The sequence below is a fragment of the Solanum pennellii genome, chromosome 1, assembly GCF_001406875.1.
Source record: "Solanum pennellii chromosome 1, SPENNV200".
NCBI classification, from domain to species: domain Eukaryota; kingdom Viridiplantae; phylum Streptophyta; class Magnoliopsida; order Solanales; family Solanaceae; genus Solanum; species Solanum pennellii.
The window spans coordinates 87675606-87694990 of NC_028637.1; the positions used below are offsets into that span (position 1 = coordinate 87675606).

General features: G+C 36.4%; 2 protein-coding genes across 2 annotated transcripts; both read left to right on the forward strand.

Moving 5' to 3' along the window:
* Positions 1 to 202: 202 nt before the first annotated feature.
* Positions 203 to 14241, forward strand: LOC107028542 (RNA helicase aquarius). The gene is made up of 15 exons (XM_015229647.2): positions 203 to 500; positions 837 to 979; positions 2828 to 2917; positions 3849 to 3911; positions 4512 to 4598; positions 4687 to 4836; positions 4923 to 5080; positions 5493 to 5727; positions 5873 to 5983; positions 7317 to 8375; positions 8468 to 8731; positions 10446 to 10631; positions 10751 to 11905; positions 12293 to 12643; positions 13238 to 14241. The coding sequence occupies exons 1-15, from the start codon at positions 203 to 205 to the stop codon at positions 13652 to 13654; spliced, it is 4767 nt and encodes a 1588-aa protein (XP_015085133.1). The 3' UTR covers positions 13655 to 14241.
* Positions 14242 to 16195: 1954 nt separating this feature from the next.
* On the forward strand, positions 16196 to 19173 carry LOC107032041 (U-box domain-containing protein 44-like). Its single transcript, XM_015233632.2, has 3 exons — positions 16196 to 17125; positions 17210 to 17510; positions 17590 to 19173. The coding sequence occupies exons 1-3, from the start codon at positions 16316 to 16318 to the stop codon at positions 19059 to 19061; spliced, it is 2583 nt and encodes an 860-aa protein (XP_015089118.1). The 5' UTR covers positions 16196 to 16315; the 3' UTR covers positions 19062 to 19173.
* Positions 19174 to 19385: the final 212 nt, after the last annotated feature.

The following is a 19385-nucleotide window of genomic DNA, read 5'->3' on the forward strand; positions in this document are numbered from 1 at the left end:
GGGTTGGGTCAGGCCGGTTCGGGTCGGAACTACAAATTTCAAGTTAGCTCTGCATTTTCTTCTTCACCGCCTTCACTTCTTCTGAAGTGACTGCCAATATCTTCAAAAACCCCAAAACTCTCTTTTACCATAAACCCTGTTCTTCGTTCTCCTCTCAAATCTCATAGAGGAATTTCTCACCGCAAGTGTAATTACAGCAATTATGACCAAGGTATACGGAACTGGCACCTACGATTTCCGGCGCCACCGGGTAGCTGAGTACCCGGTGGAAGCATTGCCGCAGACGGCGGAGGCTCCACAGAAAATGCTGCCTTCTATGACTGAGAAGCCGCCGGAGTCGAAGCCCGGGTCGAACATACCTAGCTCCATAACCCTTGCTGAGATCCAACGTGACCGCTTGACTAAAATTGCAGCTTCCAATTGGGCGAAAACTGGAGAGAAGAAAGCCTTTAGTTCTGAGCTTGTTAAAGAAATTTATGACACGGAGCTTACTGTAAAAGGTTGGTAGTTTGTTTGCGTTTCCCATTTATTTAAGCCTTCTCGCTTATCAGAATGTTAGCATAGTGAATTTTGACTGTTAATGTATCTTGTCCTGTTTTAAATAGGAAAAAAATATTTGAATGTGAAATACTCACTTGTGTTTTATTTTCTTAAAAAAAAGTGAAGTATCATGAATTCCATTGAAGTCTAGAAGTCAGTCAAGACAGGACTTAAATTTTTATACTGATAAATAATATAATTGGATATATATGAGGTTCTATGTTGCTTATGGTAATTATGCACGTGCAAATGCGTAAATTTTTGAATGATCATCTTCTGTGATGGTTTGTGTGAAGGGGGGAGAAAGCCGGTGCCATTGCAGAGGGTGATGATATTGGAGGTTAGTCAGTATTTGGAGAATTATCTTTGGCCCAATTTTGATCCAGAGGCTTCTTCCTTCGAGCATGTGATGTCAATGATACTGATGGTCAATGAGAAGGTATGCTGTTGTTCTACTACTGCTCTTATTTGGGTTACTTGGTGTTTCTGGTTGTCTGTTAGGGTGTGCTCAGAGATGGGAAGTGATTTTTTCTTCTTACTTGGTTATTACATAGTCAAGATTTTGCTTGCTGCTCTGCTTATCAGAATCATCGATGTCTTCTTTTATGATCGTGTTCCGGGCCAGCTTGTGCCCACCTTAATTAGTTCCACGGGATACCTCCTACCAATACAAGTACGGGGTAATTTGTTCATCAGGGCTCAAACAAATAAGAAAAATCACCTAGTGTTCTTGTATCTGCTGGGATTTGAACCTCATGAGGCTCAACCCATCAACAATTGTTGATAGAATCTATTTCTTTGTTTTTTCCCTTTTTAGGGATAGATCAAAGTGTTTATTAGTACCTTACTAAGTTGGTGTTGTCTTTTGCAATCGTTATGCAGGAAAATCTGCTTTAGCCCTCCAAATATTGTAACTTAGTGTCTTTACTGTTTTGACCAAATGTGTAAGGTCGACAGCAGTAAACTGTTTACATGACAGATTGAATGCTTGATCCCACCTAAAACAGTTATGTGTGTGTGTGTGTCTCTATATATACACACATACACATACAGCATATATATAAATTTATATGTATGTAGATATTAAAGCAAAGCAAGTTGCCTATTTCAAAAAAAAAATATAGATATTTAAGCAAAGCTGTTACGTACACAAGTAGTGGGTGTCCTGTCCATTATTTTGCAAAAAACAACTTATAATATATATATCTTCTACTTAAATTGTCTTCCTTCTGATAGCATCCCTTGCTCCGCAACATGTATAGAACACCACTTTTCTCCTAACTTTGAATTCTACATTGATTTTCATAGAGCCCTATTGTCACCCCATGCACAAGAGACAATGGTATGATTTCATTGTAGTTTCCTCCGTGTTTGGGGTTTCTCAAGCAACCTAATTGATCCTTAATAAAGTTTGTGTGTGTATATGACCTCCGAAAGAAGCTTCCACTTTCAACCTTCCTGTCCTATTAGGGTCTTCTAAAAGAAACATCCAGGGTCACCTTTGTTCCGCCTTATTAATCAGTTAAGCTTGAGTGGCATTCTTGTAGTAATTCGTAACAACAAATAAATTTAGGAAATCAGCTTTCAGCACGCAAGGTACAACCCAGTTAGGGCTTTTATCATTTTTAGCTTCTGGCCGATAGATCCTGTGTAATTGTTTCTTCACATGCCTATCTGCACATCCACTTTTCCAGCACTGCTCAGTTATATAAATTTCCAATATAAGAATACCCAACATGCCCACACTGGTTGGAGGTGTAACCCTGTCCTAACTCCCATCATTAAAATTGTCAAAAGAATCTTACAAGACATTGTTAGCTTTGAATAAAAATGCAGTTTGTCAAAATCCAAGTGAAGCTTAATAGTGGAAATGTTTGGTGAGAATAAACTCTGTCCCCCAAAGCCAAAAAAAAGAAGAACATGGAATGAAGAGTTTAAAGAACACATTGAAATAACAATTCATGAGAATAGAATACTTGAAGTCTTCTTTTACTCTGCACATCTATGGGTAATTTTGTTGCATTGTGCATCTGTTATGTTATTTTCAAATTGGAAATTGGTGTCTCTGTTCACTTTCTTACATTTCAATAGAAGGGAAGTTGTGTTTGACTTACAAGAAGATCAAAGAAGGAACAAGTTGAGTTTTGCTAGTCAGGTGGTCGTGGTTTCTGGATTCATTACCAGAAAATTTAGCTTCTGTCATGTGCAATGGTTATAAATAAACAGGTTTTGAGTCCTGCAAATACTTACGAGTCACTGTTTACCGGATTTCTTTTGCAACTTGTAGTTTCGGGAGAATGTGGCTGCATGGATCTGCTTCTATGATAGAAAGGATATGTTCAAGGCATTTCTTGATAGGGTTCTTCGGCTGAAAGAGGTTTGTTTTTGTCTTGGGCTAACATATTTTATTGGTTTAATTTTTAAAAAAATTCTTAAATTCAATAATATGAGCAATTTTTACTATATAATAATATCTTTTTTTTTTGATCTTTTTATCTTTTTTAAAATTAAATTTTTTTATTTTTGGTATGAGTTATCACAAAACATTTTGAAACAAGGTAGCTTATGTTAAGGGTGAGTCACCTTCAGGGAATTATTGTCTATTTTAGGTGCTCTCCACAGATGTTGCTAATTCATTTGTTTCTTATTTCACATATAATCACATATAAAATATATGTACATAATCGCATTTTCATTTAAGTTGTGCAAGTGTAGTTTACGCAGGAAAAGAAAATGACAACAACTACTAGTGCATAGTTCAGTAAGAAACAGAGACTTTCCTGCTGTATGTAACTTTACTGGTAATTAGTATCTGTCGAAAACTTTAAGCAATTGTTGAAATCTCTTGCTTAGTGATAAAGAAGAATTTATAATGGTCAGCATCACCTACTACTTTTTATCTTGATAGATGGCGTGATTTTGCTTGGTATATTCATTCTATCATGCATATATAGTGTTGTAAAATTTCATGGGAGCTTGTTTAATGAACAACTGGAATGCCAGAAAACTGTTGTTTCCGATCAGCTTGGTCTCCAGGTTGCTGTTTCTTTCTCTTAATTGATCGTCAACATGTGACACATTCATGCGTCTCACATCATGCTAGAATGTGATTGTCACATTGTTTTTCTTTTCTCAAGGTGAACAGACATGAACTGTTCTTTATCTAAGATAACTTTCTGATTGTGTCTGTTTCATTTGTTTGAACATTTGTGTGCTTTGATAGATTGTGAAAAATTGATGGTTGTTTATTAGTGCTACGTTTCTATTCTATTCACTGCTTTACCTAACAGTTTAAGACCTTACTGCAGGGTAGAAGCTTGACAATTCCTGAGAAAATTAATTATCTACTTTTCATGATCAATGCTTTCCAGGTACATCTACATCCTTATTACCGTACTTACTCTAATTTTCTGATCTATTTCCGTTCACTTTGTGATTCTGACTTTTTTTCTATTTTATGCTTTTATTTCTCTAATTTTAGATTTTGAATGTTATGTATTATGAATAAACATATGTTCCCTGTTCTACTAAGCATATGAGAATGCTGCATCCATATTTCTTCTTCCTTAGTTTTACGAAATTATTCTTAACCTATGTCAACGTTGAACGTATCTCTGACTCATATAATCAAATTCCTCACCGTAAGAAATGCACAGTTAATAGTATGGTTGTATTTGTTTATCTCCTTATTTGGTGTCGGACAATGCTTCCCGAGGTTCATTTCTCAACACGGTATAAATAGCCCAAATCCATCATGAATGTTGGTAAAGCATAATTTTCTTTTTATCTTCACCGATAAAGAAAAACAAATATCTTTTTACCTGCAAGTGTTGTTAGGGTCTGAATTGCTTTCTTGTGGTTTTTTTTCCATAGCTGCTATACAATTACATTCCTATTTTGTTTTCTGAGAATGTTATTGGTGTTACTTGTTTTTTGGTTTGATTAACTATTTATACTTTTTGTTCATTTAGAGTTTAGAAGACGAGATAGTGAGTAAAAAGGTTTTGAGGTTAGCCGGTCTGCAGTGTTGGCATTGCTTGTCATATGGTCGATTTCAGGTAACTCTTACTATGTTATTAAATGGAGTATAATCTTCCTCATCCATGTTTCTAATTTTATTATTTTTATTATTATTATTGAGAATAGATGGAGCTCTGTGTTAACCCTGATCTTATCAAGAAATGGAAGAAAATTGCAAAAAGAGCCAAGGAGGCAGCTAAGAGAGGCGAATCTTTTGATACCTCAACCATGCTAGAAGTGAATTTCCTGAGACATTTAATTGAGGAGTTTCTTGAGGTATCAGATAAGGGACTTGTCTGTCCACCATTCTTTTCCAGCTTGTTTTAGCAGAAAAATGCTGATGTTTCGTTCTCCATGATCAGGTTCTTGATTGCAAAGTTTTTCCTGAGCCAGACGATGAGGTCGATAGTGACTTAAATTTCACAAGTGATTTTGAAGGTGTAAACGATGCCTCTGTCCTATATTGTGAACGGTTTATGGAGTTTCTCATTGATCTATTGAGCCAACTGCCAACTAGAAGGTAATAATGCTCTCTGTAGTAAAGCAGCTTCCAATGGAGAAAAAGGATGATGGCTATGTAGCCCAAACAATAAAATGAGTGTCATGTCAGTGTGGAGTCAGATTCAAAATGCCAAGTGCTTGAAAATTAGGAACATGATACCAGTCCATTACAATTTTTAGTTTTGTGTAGTGATATACCGATAAGGCATTTTAGTTTAGATATGTTAGAAGTCTTCTAGAACACATAAAAACAATTTATGACATTATTTTCTTTTATTTAGTTTTTTGTTGTGCTCCTTTTTCCAAAGCTTGGTGAGTTCTAAGTTTGACTGACATCACTACCATAGTTGTATTTGCTAGTATATAGCAACACCAGATTTATTTAAACTAGGAACTATTTTCTCATTATCGCCTTTTCTATTTGGTTGCAGATATATAAGGCCTGTTGTTGCTGATGTTGCTGTGGTTGCAAAATGTCATTTAAGTGCTCTTTATAGGCACGAAAAAGGAAAGCTTTTTGCCCAGCTGGTTGACTTACTTCAGTTCTATGAAGGGTTTGAAATTGATGACCATTTAGGGAGACAAATGACTGATGATGAGGTGATTCAGGCTCATTATGATCGTTTCCAGTCATTCCAGCTTCTTGCATTTAAGAAGATACCGAAGGTCCGTTCTGATTTCTGTTTCTTTTGATGATGATGATGAGCAGCTCTGTATATTGTTTCTCTTAAGATAATGCCAGTCTTTGTGGACAATCTAACTGTATCACATCCAATTTGTTTACCTCTCTCGCTCTACTCTGTTTCTGTAGCTACGGGAACTTGCATTGGCAAATGTTGGGGCAATACACAGGCGCGCTGATCTATCTAAGAAACTTTCTGGGCTTACTCCTGAGGAGCTGAGAGATTTAGTATGCCGGAAGGTTTGTGAATGACTATTTACTATCTCTGATATATGACGGTGCATTATTTATCATGTAAAGTTCTTCTATATAGAAATTGTAAAGAGTGCAAGTTCATTCACCCGTTTGGTTTTTTCCATGAGGAAAAATTTGTGTATACTCAGAATCTACTGAGAGACTAAGGTGCACTACTTGTATTGTAAAAGTTAGTTGTTGGGTGCTAAAGCTGTTGGTGAAGGGAACTAAAACCCTACAGTGATATTCTTCAACGGTGTTGATAGTAATGTTTGTATGGCTTCTATTGTTGTACATCGTTCCTCAAATTGTGTGAGAATTAGATTTCAGCAGAAGTTGTGACACCTAGACAGTGGCTAAATCAACTATCTGACAGTTAATGACTCAGCACAGCATTCAATGTTGAAACAACCAAAATGCATATCACTTTCTTATGGAGATGTAAGATTCAAAGATAGATTAGCCCTACGGACTAATTATCTCTGTAAACCGCTGATTTAAAGGCTAGTGGGACTACAAGTTTACAACTATTCTTACTTGTCTTTACATGTTCTCTCTGGTGAACCTAAGAAATGGAAAACAATCTTTTGTTTACACTGTTTGACTTCCTTCATTGATTTGATTTATTGGGTTCTATTGAAGATACCAACTCCTCCTTGTCTATTTCCATTTTGGCATCAATGCATCTCCAGATTGTTCTTGCTAAATAGTTTTTTTCCCCAGATGATTATACATTTCATTTAGATTGTTGCCCAGGGTTTCTAATAATGATGAACTTGGTTTGTTTTGAAATGATGGATGCTTGTTTCAGGGCATTGAGGTCTATTAGGACCAAAAGAAAGAAAAGAAGATATTTAAGGCACATGACTAGGAACTTCTGGACACCTTATATATCTGTATGACAAAAGCTAAAACCTGTTTGTTAGAAAATATGTTTTTTCATTGAAGTGGATTTTCGATCATTGCTGTTTGATGTGGTCTTTGATCTGTGCACTCCCTGTCTCCCTCTCAAGCAGACCTTGTTATATTTGCAAAGAATATAGATAACTGTTCCTTCTACAAAGAAGTACACACATTTCTGTTGCTGTATGCTTTGAGAGATATCATGTTGCATAGTGCAATCTTAAAGTGCTAAGTCAGTGGTGCATTGTTGGTGGCCTAGAAAATGCATTTTTTACTTCAAACTTGCTTTCTGGTTATTATTGCTACCTGTTTATTATACCTGCATTTGCTCTCTATTTCTATGGTAGTTGTACTTGCCTAACTCCACGATATAACAAGAGTAATTACCTCCTGCAAGATTGTCGTTTCTTGTCTTATACTTCCGCCTTGATTGCAGCTAAAACTGATATCAGTTGATGATCCATGCTCAAATAGAGTTGATTTCTTAATTGAAGTAATGGTATCTTTCTTTGAGAGACAACAGTCACAGAAAGAGGCCATAAATGCTCTTCCTCTTTACCCTAACGAGCAAATAATGTGGGATGAAAGCCTTGTACCGAGCATCAACTACACTGGGGAAGGATGCCTGGCACTTCCAAAGCTCAACCTACAGTTTTTGACACTTCACGACTATCTTCTTAGAAACTTTAACCTCTTTCGCCTTGAATCGACTTATGAAATCCGTGAGGACATCCAAGAGGCTGTGCCACATCTCCTTGCTTATATCAATAATGAAGGAGAGCCAGCCTTTCGAGGTTGGTCGAGAATGGCTGTGCCAGTTAAAGAATTTAAGATTACAGAAGTTAAACAACCAAATATAGGCGAAGTAAAGCCAGCTGCTGTAACAGCAGAAGTTACTTTCAGTATCTCCAGCTACAAATCACAAATAAGGTCAGAATGGAATGCACTTAAAGAGCACGATGTTCTCTTTTTACTGTCTATTCGTCCTTCATTCGAGCCTCTCAGTGCTGAAGAAGCTGCTAATGCAACCGTACCACAGAGGCTTGGTCTCCAGTGTGTTCGCGGCTGTGAAATAATTGAGATGCGTGATGAGGAGGGAATCCTGATGAACGATTTTACTGGGAGAATCAAGCGGGACGAGTGGAAACCCCCCAAAGGAGACCTTAGAACTGTTACTGTTGCAATTGACACAGCACAATACCATATGGATGTTGGTGATATAGCAGAGAAAGGCGCAGAAGATATTTATGGTACATTTAATATATTGATGAGGAGGAAACCGAAGGAGAATAATTTCAAAGCCATCTTAGAATCTATAAGGGATCTGATGAATGAAACATGCATAGTTCCTGATTGGTTGCATGATATATTTTTGGGCTATGGAAATCCTTCTGCAGCACAGTGGACTAATATGCCAGACCTCCTTGAGACAGTAGATTTTAAAGATACCTTCCTAGATGCTGATCATGTTAGGGAGAGTTTTCCTGATTATCAGGTATATATTGTTTTCTTTCTCTTTACCATTATGCTGGTATGTTCATTATACTCTCTATATCTTTCTCTGTTTCCTCATCTTCTTTGTTCTAGGTTTGCTTCGTCGACCAAGATGGCTTAGAAAACTTGCAACCAAGCCCCCCTTTTAAGATAAAGCTTCCTAGAAATCTCAAAGGGAAAGCTCATGCCATCCCTGGAAGTGAGAATTCTACTACTGCTTCAGTTGATTCTGCAGGCATGCCAGAAGTTCATTCCGAAAGAGACAAGCTTATTGTCGAAGCATATATCCCTCCTGATCCAGGTCCATATCCTCAGGATCAACCAAAGCGGAATTCGGTTAGATTTACCGCGACACAGGTATGCATCACATCACATCATAATTCCCTAAATTCTTAAATGCTGTCATCTGTTTTCTCATATAGCAAAGTGAAATATGAACTGGCTTTATAGTTCACTATAAGTTCAAAATGACGTTATAGTAATAATGAATGCTGTATGGGATTCTTGAGCCAGCCTGCTACTTTCACATCGAAGTGAACATGTGTCATGGGTTCTTCTTTCTTCTATTTTTGTTGGATTACACAAGCGGTTGTGGTATAAGGTTGTTCCCTTCCATCTAACAGAAAATCACTTGTTTCTGAAGAAGGCTGGATCTAATATGTGCTTGTGAGCTCATAAATCTTGCATTAGTCAAAAAGTTCGCCAATTTAATTGCATGCAGTGCTACAACCCTCAGATTTCAAGTACAGTGAGACTGACATATTTGCAGATCAAATTTTAAAATGCCTACAAAGTGAACAAGTGCTTGACATGTAATGAAATTATATCAATGTGGAACTTGAATTTGGTTTAGTGCAATATATTTTACCTCCAGCATGTGATACTTATGCGGAATTCAGCAACTATATGGTGCCTCATTAGGTAAAATATACTTAATTCGGATAAGAGATAAGACGTAAAACCCCCTGAACTACAGTGAAATTGCTATTTACATACCTAAACAATAGTCCTATTACTCCCTAAACTTAATTTTTCCACAGTATTATGAACTTTAAATCCCTGGAATTAATTTATTAATATTTTCATATTATTTTAACCCCTGAATTATTTTGGTCCAGCTTTTGTTGTTGCCTAAGTGCAGTTTTTGCTGCTGTCCAGTTTTTGGTGGAATTTTTGTTTAGTTTTGGCGCCATTTTTTCTGCAATTTTGCTGTAGTTTTGATCCAACGGCATGAACAAGAACAACAACTTGCAAATTTTATACACCAAATAAATGAAGGGAACCTGTAAAATATCAACTTTACAAGTATGATAGCTTTCATAAATGGAGGAAACCTGTGCAAAATGTCAAAGAATGATTATAGATATCAAAACCAGTGATGCAACTTCAATGATATAAATGTAGTGCAGGTGCACTTAATTGTGCAATAACGTCATCCTAATAGACACACTGGAAGTAGTTTCCAAATGTGCAAATTCTGTTTTAATTTTTTTTGAGAACAACTTGTATTCTATTCCAAAACAAAAACCAGAATTACAACAAATTACAGGTTCCTAATTACAATTGTGGAGAGTACCAGGAAGATCTTTAATCCTATAGCAAAATTTACAAGGAACCTAAAACATCTTTAACTGATTCTAGATCTACCATGTACTCCTGTTTACACCAAAAAAGAAACAAAACTAAGCAGTTAGTTGTTCCACTCAGGATTTTTTTATTTGGCCTGTGACTTTTGTGTTGGTGAGCATAATGAACATAAAGGTTTCATATAGTCGGCTCTGACTAGATAGGGAGTGAGGCATAGGGGGAATGGTTGATTTAATGAGATTGTATCTGTTTGAAAGGCCAGATGTAAAGCAAAGTAAAACAAATTTGTGCTCCTCTCACGCTGTTGTTGTCTTTCTTCCATACGATCAAATCAAATTTCTTTGACCTCAAGTTATTGCTCTCTTTCACTCTCCTTGTAGCTTGTCTATTTTAAGATTCAAGTCTGATTGCTTTAATTTGGTTTAATAATCTGATTGTCCCACTAAGTTTACTCTGAAATTCTTGCTTTTTTTGGCATATGTAGGTTGGAGCAATCATCTCAGGAGTTCAGCCGGGTTTATCCATGGTTGTGGGACCCCCTGGTACGGGAAAGACTGATACCGCTGTGCAGGTTTTGAATGTTCTCTATCATAATTGCCCTTCTCAACGGACCCTGATAATCACTCATTCGAATCAAGCTTTAAATGATCTTTTTGAGAAGATAATGCAAGTAAGATATTTTCTGGATCTTTGATATGAGTTTTATGCATTTAAAATGTGATATTTGCTGCAATTTTTCAATCTTATTGTAACTAATAATAATGATGTTCCACTGTGCAATTACTATAGAGAGATGTGCCAGCTCGCTACCTTCTCCGGCTTGGTCAGGGAGAGCAAGAACTAGCAACTGATCTTGACTTCAGTCGTCAGGGGAGAGTAAATGCCATGCTTGTTCGGCGGCTGGAACTGCTTAGTGAAGTCGAACGCCTTGCAAGGTCCCTTCAACTTCCTGAAGATGTTGGTTATACATGTGAAACTGCGGGATACTTCTGGCTGCTTCATGTATACTCGCGGTGGGAACAATTTTTAGCTGCTTGCGCTGCAGAACAAGATAACCCAACCATTGTTCAGGATAAGTTTCCCTTTAAGGAATTTTTTTCTGATACTCCCCAGCCAGTTTTCACGGGTCAGTCTTTTGGAAAGGATATGCGTTCAGCTAAGGGGTGCTTTCGTCATTTGAAAACAATGTTTCAAGAACTCGAAGAATGTAGGGCATTTGAATTGCTCAAGTCCACTGTTGATCGATCTAATTACCTGATGACCAAACAGGCAAAAATTGTGGCAATGACCTGCACTCACGCGGCACTTAAAAGGAAGGATTTTCTTCAAGTGGGTTTTAAGTATGACAACTTGTTGATGGAAGAAAGTGCCCAAATTTTGGAAATTGAAACTTTCATCCCGATGTTGCTTCAGAGGCAGGAAGATGGCTATGCTCGGCTTAAACGCTGTATTCTGATTGGCGACCATCATCAATTGCCCCCTGTCGTGAAAAATATGGCTTTTCAGAAGTACAGCCACATGGATCAGAGTCTCTTCACAAGATTTGTCAGACTAGGGATACCATATATTGAGCTCAATGCCCAGGGTAGGGCCCGGCCAAGTTTAGCTCGCCTTTACAATTGGAGATACAGAGAACTGGGGGATCTTCCTTATGTGAAGGAGAGTGCGGTCTTTCATAAAGCAAATGCTGGATTCTCATATGACTATCAGTTGGTGGATGTGCCTGATTACAATGGCAGAGGTGAAAGTGCCCCTTCACCGTGGTTCTATCAAAATGAGGGAGAGGCTGAATACATAGTCAGTGTCTATATGTATATGCGCTTACTTGGATATCCCGCGAATAAGATATCGATCTTGACTACTTATAATGGTCAGAAACTTTTGATCCGCGATGTTATAAACAGAAGATGTGTCCCTTATGACTTCATTGGTCCTCCACACAAGGTAATTATACTTTTTAATCACTTTTAGCCGTATCTGGTTGTTCCAATGAGAAAGCATAATTTTCTCTAGCTTATTTTTCTTTGGCATATTTCTTGGGAATAAGGTGTGTGTGTATGCTGTGGGAGAAGGGGTGGTTCTGCTGAAACATGCTTTTAAGAGCTGTGGATAGTACCTCAAATGTCATGAATAGTATAACATGTGAGTCTGTTAAGGCTGAATAACCTCAAATTTTATAAATAATGCAAGAATTTGAAGTGTCTGTATTTTGGAATGAATGCTTTCCTCTGTCATTTCAACTTTCCTCCCCCAAGGAAGGAACAATGGGGAAGTTGTTAATAAATGACTTATAGTTTCTCACTTTGAATATTTGTTAATTTTTTGGGACAGGTTGCAACTGTCGATAAATTTCAAGGTCAGCAGAATGATTTTATCTTATTGTCTCTAGTCCGTACGCGCTTTGTTGGCCACCTCCGTGATGTCAGAAGATTGATTGTTGCGATGTCCCGTGCTCGTCTGGGTCTCTATGTTTTTTGTCGACGTTCTCTTTTTGAGCAATGTTATGAGCTTCAACCAACGTTTCGACTTCTTTTAGAGAGACCTGATTGTCTCGCCCTAAATGTTGAGGAGGCCACATCTTTGACAAATCGTCCTGTTGGAGAAACTGGACCAGTCAGTGTTGTTAGTGGACCTGAGGAAATGCAGGCTATTGTGAATTTTAAGATGCACCAGGTCTATCAGGTACTTTTCTCTGACTGCAATATATGGATAATTTATTTGGTTGACATGGAAGCCTTGAACAATTTGCTAGCTTAGTCTTGTGGATTTGATTGAAAACCTTGGTTAATGGAAGTAGTCTGATTCCTTTGCCGTTGATATCTGGGGACAATTGCCACTTTGGGTTTATTTTGCATGAGTTCCTTCGCAAGTCAGCGATAAATAATAATACACTGTAGGTTGGTGTAATCTACTGTGACATGCTTGAATGCCTTCTATGTTCTATGAAACCTAGAGAAGATGGTCCATGGTGGTAGTGTCCCGCGTTAGGATGGAATGGTAGCAATGCCGTAAATGTTAACGATCTGTTCCTTCATCCCTTATTTGTGTAGTGAAGACATTTTTTTTGTGCTTAATACCGTCTGCTCAACTCTACAGTTGAGAGGCCCTTCACTTCTAAATGTTTGTCTAAATGCTTCTCAATTTAGAGCTTTTATGATTATATTATATTTCAAAGCAGGGTTCAAGCAGTACTCTGCTTATGCACAAATTTATTATCATGTTAATTTATTTTGTTAATAATCTGTTGTTTGACTTGTATCTGTATCTTCTTCACAGGCACGGATGATGAGCCATATTGAGTATCCAGCTCATCCAGAATCTGTCCCCGAGCCAAGTGTTGAGCAGAATGTGATGTCCCTATCCCATAGTATGGATTCTGATAAGACCGCTATGGAAGATGGCACAAAAGATACTGGGCCTTCAGAATCAATGGAGTCCACGAAGGTTCCACCTGATGGTGGAGAGATGCTAGTTGTGGGCCATTCAAATGGAGAGGTTGATGGTGAGGACCAAAGAGTTGATAGTGGTGAACTGGGCACATCAACTGGGTCCATAGAGGCTCCACATGATGATGCAGAGATTTTAGTTGCGAGCCAGTCAAATGGAGAGGCTGATGGGAAGGACCAAAGAGTTGATAGAGATGGAACTGACCTCGAGAACTCCTCGAATGTGGAAAGCAAGATGGAAGAGTAATATCAACTGCACTCCAAGTTTGCTTCTCTAGACCACCATGGAACTTGGTTGCCTGGGAAATGTAAAACTATGATCTTTGATTTGTTAGCGGCCCTAAGATGTATTGATCTTTAGGAAGGTTGCCTGGTCGAAAACCAGATATGGTGGAACAGCTGCAAACGCAATGCTATGTTCCCTGCCATCGACTTCCACAAGCGACATGGTTTAAAATCCATGAGTAATTTGAATACACAGGCTGTGACCTAGTTGACGAATATGTGAAAGCGAAATTGTGCTGTCATGGGTGTGTAGTAGCCCATATCATCGGTGAATCTGTAATCAATTATTTGTAACGATTGGAGGTTGTATTGGGACTAGGCTGCACCAACTCAAGACTTGTTCGTCGTTCCTCGGTTGTCTTTCTGGTGAACTCATAACTTGTTGTAAAGTAAATTGAAATGTACAACTGCTCGAATCGCTTAAAACTAGATTTCAAGGGTTACATATTTTGATGTTAAAGTTTTGTTTTACTTGTTAGATCTCTTGCCTCTGTATCTGTATTTGTTTCTAAAGTTTTTATTGAAAAACTCTGGACACATTTATTTCAATCCAGTTTTTAGCATCTAAACAGATATTTTCATTTTCCCACTTTATAAAACATTTAGTTGGGGTAACTTGAATTGAAGTATGTAGCTAAAATTTAAGAACATATCATATGATGCAAATTTTTGTAGAGGAGTAAACATTCTTTTTGAATCTTCTTCACAATTTGTAATTTTTTCTTTGAAAGAGACGTCTAAATGCATTCATATGATAATAGAATTAATACTCTCCCCGTTCGGTATTGTTTGTCATGTTGCATTTTTCAAAAGTCAATTTGACTAATTCTCAAAGTTAAATTAGATATTCTAAAATTATATGAAAAGTATTATAAATTGCAATTTTTTACATATGATGAAAAAAATACATTTTGAATTGTTAGTCATTGATTTTTTAGTTTGACTCTAAAAATAGAAATCTCAACAAATAATATCGGAGGAAAGAAAATTAAATTAAACAGAAAAAATGCTCTATCAGCTTCAATTTAGTTGTTTTTTTAGTCTGTCCCAATTTTTATTTTATTTTTACAATTTTTTGCAATTTTAATTTTTCACGTAACATGTTTAGTTTTCAAGATTAATTAATATTTTAATTATATTATACACTTTTTTTAAATTTAAAATCAAAAGATCAAAAACTTTTTTTAATCTTCTAAAATTTAGTATTTAATTAAAATCAAACAAAGAGCAGTTAATATTTCAATTTTCATATGTTTTAAATGTCATGTCAGATAACGATTTTACATGAAATTAAATTTCTTTATAAACAAATATCCTGGTCAACTGCTTATCCTATGTACACATTATTTCACACCGCCGACGGCCGGCCGGCCCCGTCAAATGGTCTGAACGCCGCCCTCAATCAAATGCCTTTTTTTTATAAAAAAAAAACAATAAATATTAATAAAGTAAAATATATTTTCCCTAATCACCCTTAGTAAACCTTATATTTAAGAAAACATATCGAAATTGAATCAACAAGGTGAAGTTCAGCTAGCCAACCAATTAAGTTTCTAAATTTTTCTAGTAACATTTTTAAAAAAAAATTAAGTAAAAAGACCATTTATTTTGAAATAAAAGAAAAAGATAAAAACATCATTTATTTTAAAATAAAAAAAGAGAAAAATACTGCTTATTTTAAAATGAAAGAAATAAATAATTTACATTTATATTACTCCAACAAAGTAGGAAAAGGTGGAGGAAAATCAGTATCAAATTTTGTGGAAAGTTTGGTGTTTACTTAGACTTCCTCTTTTTCCTACTTAATAAAACTCCATTCAAACATGCTCTGTTACATTTTATTTAGCTTAATTCGAAGCATTAATCAATTTCATAATAAATATTTATTATTAGTTATATAAGAAATAGTATTACTTATAGCTAATATAATTTAATTTATAGGACTGTTGAAAATATAACCAAAAGAAGGACCACACAATAAATAAAAAAAGAAAAAGAAAAAGAAAAAGATAAAAAGAAAAAGAATAGGTTGAGTGTGTAATTTGCACATTGTACAAGTCATTCAAGAATATTTAGGACTAAGTCAAACATTCAAGTTTATGTTACTCCATTCGTTTTGATTTGTTTGTCTTGTTTTGATATAACGGAGTTTTAAAAATAAAACTTTTGAGTCTTGTTGCCCTTTTAAATCTTTCCGATCATATATATTAGACATGTAACGTGAAAAACTAACATTTATTTTTAAGCAGACATGACAAATTAAAACGAAGAGAACAGAGAGAGTATTATCATTATTGTGATGTATGACTTCACATCCATACAAAACATATCCTTCATATCTCCCTCTTACATGAAAAACATACTATAAGAAATTTTCAATATAATTATTGAATTTTTTTTTATTTATTTATTTTTAAAATGACCACATGTAATACAAAAAACAAAACAACACTTTCAAAATTCAATATATTAAGCAAAATTAGCCCTTGTAATACACGTCAAATGAACTAAAAAGATGAACAAAACAAACAAACTAATACTGTTAAAGACTTGAAACCAAGTCTTTGGTCTTTATTTTCATTTTCTTCTTTCATACTTCAAAAACAAAACAAAAGAACTTGAGATGAGTGTGAAAACAAAAACATTAATCATACAAGTGTGTACTGAGCAACAATCAATTACAACCACAGATGACAGTATGGATTCTCCTCAAGAACATCTCTCAGAGTTCATGGAGAAACTAAGCTCAATTCTCACAGACTTGAAAGATGATAAAAGGGTAGTTATGATCAGTAATCCTCATATTCAGAAAGCAATTGCATCACTTGAAGTCGATTTTCGACGTGCCGAGTCTGTGGTGAAAAGCAGCAGAATTTCATCTACACATGATGAGAACATTGAACAAGTGATTCAGACTCTTGCAAGGGGTTTAGGCCTTGTGCTCTTTGCTAGTCATGATGTTGTTGAAAGTAGTAAGAAGGCAGAGATTGAGGTGCTGAGAAGAGATATGATGAAGATGAGTAGTGTTAATAAGACTAATTTGATTCTGAGTTCAGATGAATCCGAGTTCTCATCGTATGATCGAGGGGTAGTGGATGAAGACGATAGAACAACTATAGATGTCGATGGGATAGTGGAAGAAGACGATAGGATAGCTTTAGATGTCGATGAGATAGTGGAAGAAGACGGTAAAATAACTCTAGATGTTGATGATGTTGTTGTTCAAATCAAGTATGGAGATGATGAACTTCTTAAATGTGCACTTAATGGATTAAAGTCATTGGTTTTAGATGGTATGATTACTAAAGAAGGGGTTCATCATGAAGATATGATCCCCGTTCTGTTTAGTCGATTGAGTTCAAGTAAAACAGACCACAGATTGATTATACTCCGAATACTACAAGCCCTGGCCGCTCAAGATGATGAACATAAGGTACATTTAGTATTAGTTGAGTCTAAATATTGAGAATCATGAAGCTGAATGTTTTGAGTGGTTAATTTTCACTTTGCTATGCAGGAAAAGATGGCAGAAATGGGGAATTTATCGATACTGGTGAAGTCGTTGGGTCATGATTTGGAAGAGCAAAAAGAAGCAGTGGGGCTGTTAGTGAGTCTATCAGATGTTGCTGCAGTTAGGAGAAGAGTTGGGAGGATTCAAGGGTGCATCCTCATGTTGGTTGCAATTCTTAATGGGGATGATCAAATGTCGTCACATGACGCTGCCAACTTGTTAAATGCTTTATCAGGCAATACTCAATATGCTCTTCATATGGCTGAGGCTGGCTATTTCAAGCCTCTTGTACACTATTTGAACCAAGGTATATTTAGGACACTTCCATCAATAAGCTATTTGATTAACTGTTTACGTAATATATATTTCTATGTGAGCGATTGCAGGATCAGATATGAGTAAGATTCTAATGGCAACAGCGCTTTCAAGAATGGAACTCACAGATCAAAATAGAGCTAACCTGGGACAGGAGGGAGCCGTTGAACCGCTAGTCAAAATGTTCACCTCTGGGAACCTAGAAGCTAAGCAATCGTCTCTAAACGCGTTGCACAACTTGTCTGCCTCAAAAGCAAACGTTCAACGTCTGATAAAATCGGGCATAGTTGCTACTCTGCTACAGCTTCTTTTCTCTGTTACATCGGTGCTCATGACTCTAAGAGAGCCAGCATCTGCAATTCTTGCAAAAATAGCAGCTCAATCAGAAGTTGGCATAGTACTAGTGAAACAAGATGTTGCACAGCAGATGATTTCGCTCCTTCATCTGACGAGTCCAGTAATTCAGTGTCACTTGTTAGAAGCACTTAATGCCATCGCTGCTTGTCCGAATGCTTCAAAGGTCAGAAGAAAAATGAAGGAAAATGGCGCTGTTCGCCTCCTCTTACCATTCCTAACAGAAAGCCGCAATACAAAGATTAGAAATGGAGCTTTAAATTTGATTTACGTATTGTCTAATGATATGCAAGGTGGGGAGCTAATGGAGCAGCTAGAACAAATACATCTGAATACATTGATCAACATCATATCATCATCATCCACGACGGATGATGAAAAGGCTGCTGCTGTTGGCATACTAAGCAACTTTCCAGTGAGTGACAAGAATGTCACAGACATGTTTATGAAAGCAAACCTACTGCCCATTTTGGTTTCCATATTGACATCAACTACTCCAACAACACCACATTTACTAGCTGAGAATGTCTCCGCAGTACTAATCCGATTCACCCTTCCATCAGACAAGAAACTACAACACTTGTCTGTCGAAAACGGGGTGATCAATGTTTTAGTAAAGCTCCTCACATGTGGCTCAATAGTAGCCAAAAGTAGAGCTGCAACATCACTAGCTCAACTATCTCAAAACTCACTGACTCTACGAAAATCAAGAAAAACAAGATGGTTTTCATGTGCCCCTCCACATCCTACAGACACATTTTGTCAAGTACATGATGGGGATTGCTCTATAAAAACCACATTCTGCTTGGTAAAAGCGGGGGCAATGCCCCCGCTAGTCCAAATATTGCAAGGCAACGAAAGAGCAGCTGACGAAGCTGCTCTAAGTTGCCTTGCAACATTACAACAAGATGAGATTTGGGAAAATGGGAGCAACTTGTTAGTGAAAATGTCATGTGTACAACCAATTATGAAGATTCTTGAAGAAGGGATTAGCTTAAAAGCTCAAGAGAAATCTCTTTGGATATTGGAAAGGATATTTAGAGTGGAAGCTTATAGAGTAGAGTATGGTGAATATGCACAAGTTGTGCTAATTGATTTAGCACAAAATGGGAATTCATTGTTGAAACCTACAGTGGCTAAATTATTAGCACAACTTGAGCTCTTGCAGCAACAATCTAGTTACTTTTGAGACAAACCAAAAAAAACTTCTTTTTTTTTTATCTCAATTATTTGTTGATTGATTGAAATGTTTGAAATTTGTATAGTAAGTGTTCATACAGATAAACTTTTTTATGATCTCATTGTACAAATTACAGGGAAAAAAAAAAGGTTAATAGAGATGAATGCAACTTGTTGTCTTCAGAAAGTACATTATTTTAGCATTTTGGTTTCTTATCAATGTCCTATTATACCCACATTAAAATCTAACTAATTCATACAGGCTTATTAAAAAAAATTCATCTTTTTATATATAAACTCGAAATCAAAACCTCTACTTAAAAAACAATCTCTT

What these genes read in the sequence shown, in the direction of transcription:
- LOC107028542 (XM_015229647.2), top strand. Translation starts at nt 203, where the DNA reads ATGACCAAGGTATACGGAACTGGCACCTACGATTTCCGGCGCCACCGG. An exon ending in TGTCATATGGTCGATTTCAG is followed by an intron (nt 4,599 to 4,686) that starts GTAACTCTTACT and finishes TATTGAGAATAG; the next exon opens with ATGGAGCTCTGTGTTAACCC. An exon ending in TTTTTGAGAAGATAATGCAA is followed by an intron (nt 10,632 to 10,750) that starts GTAAGATATTTT and finishes CAATTACTATAG; the next exon opens with AGAGATGTGCCAGCTCGCTA.
- LOC107032041 (XM_015233632.2), top strand. Translation starts at nt 16,316, where the DNA reads ATGAGTGTGAAAACAAAAACATTAATCATACAAGTGTGTACTGAGCAA. An exon ending in CTCAAGATGATGAACATAAG is followed by an intron (nt 17,126 to 17,209) that starts GTACATTTAGTA and finishes TTTGCTATGCAG; the next exon opens with GAAAAGATGGCAGAAATGGG. An exon ending in TGTACACTATTTGAACCAAG is followed by an intron (nt 17,511 to 17,589) that starts GTATATTTAGGA and finishes GAGCGATTGCAG; the next exon opens with GATCAGATATGAGTAAGATT.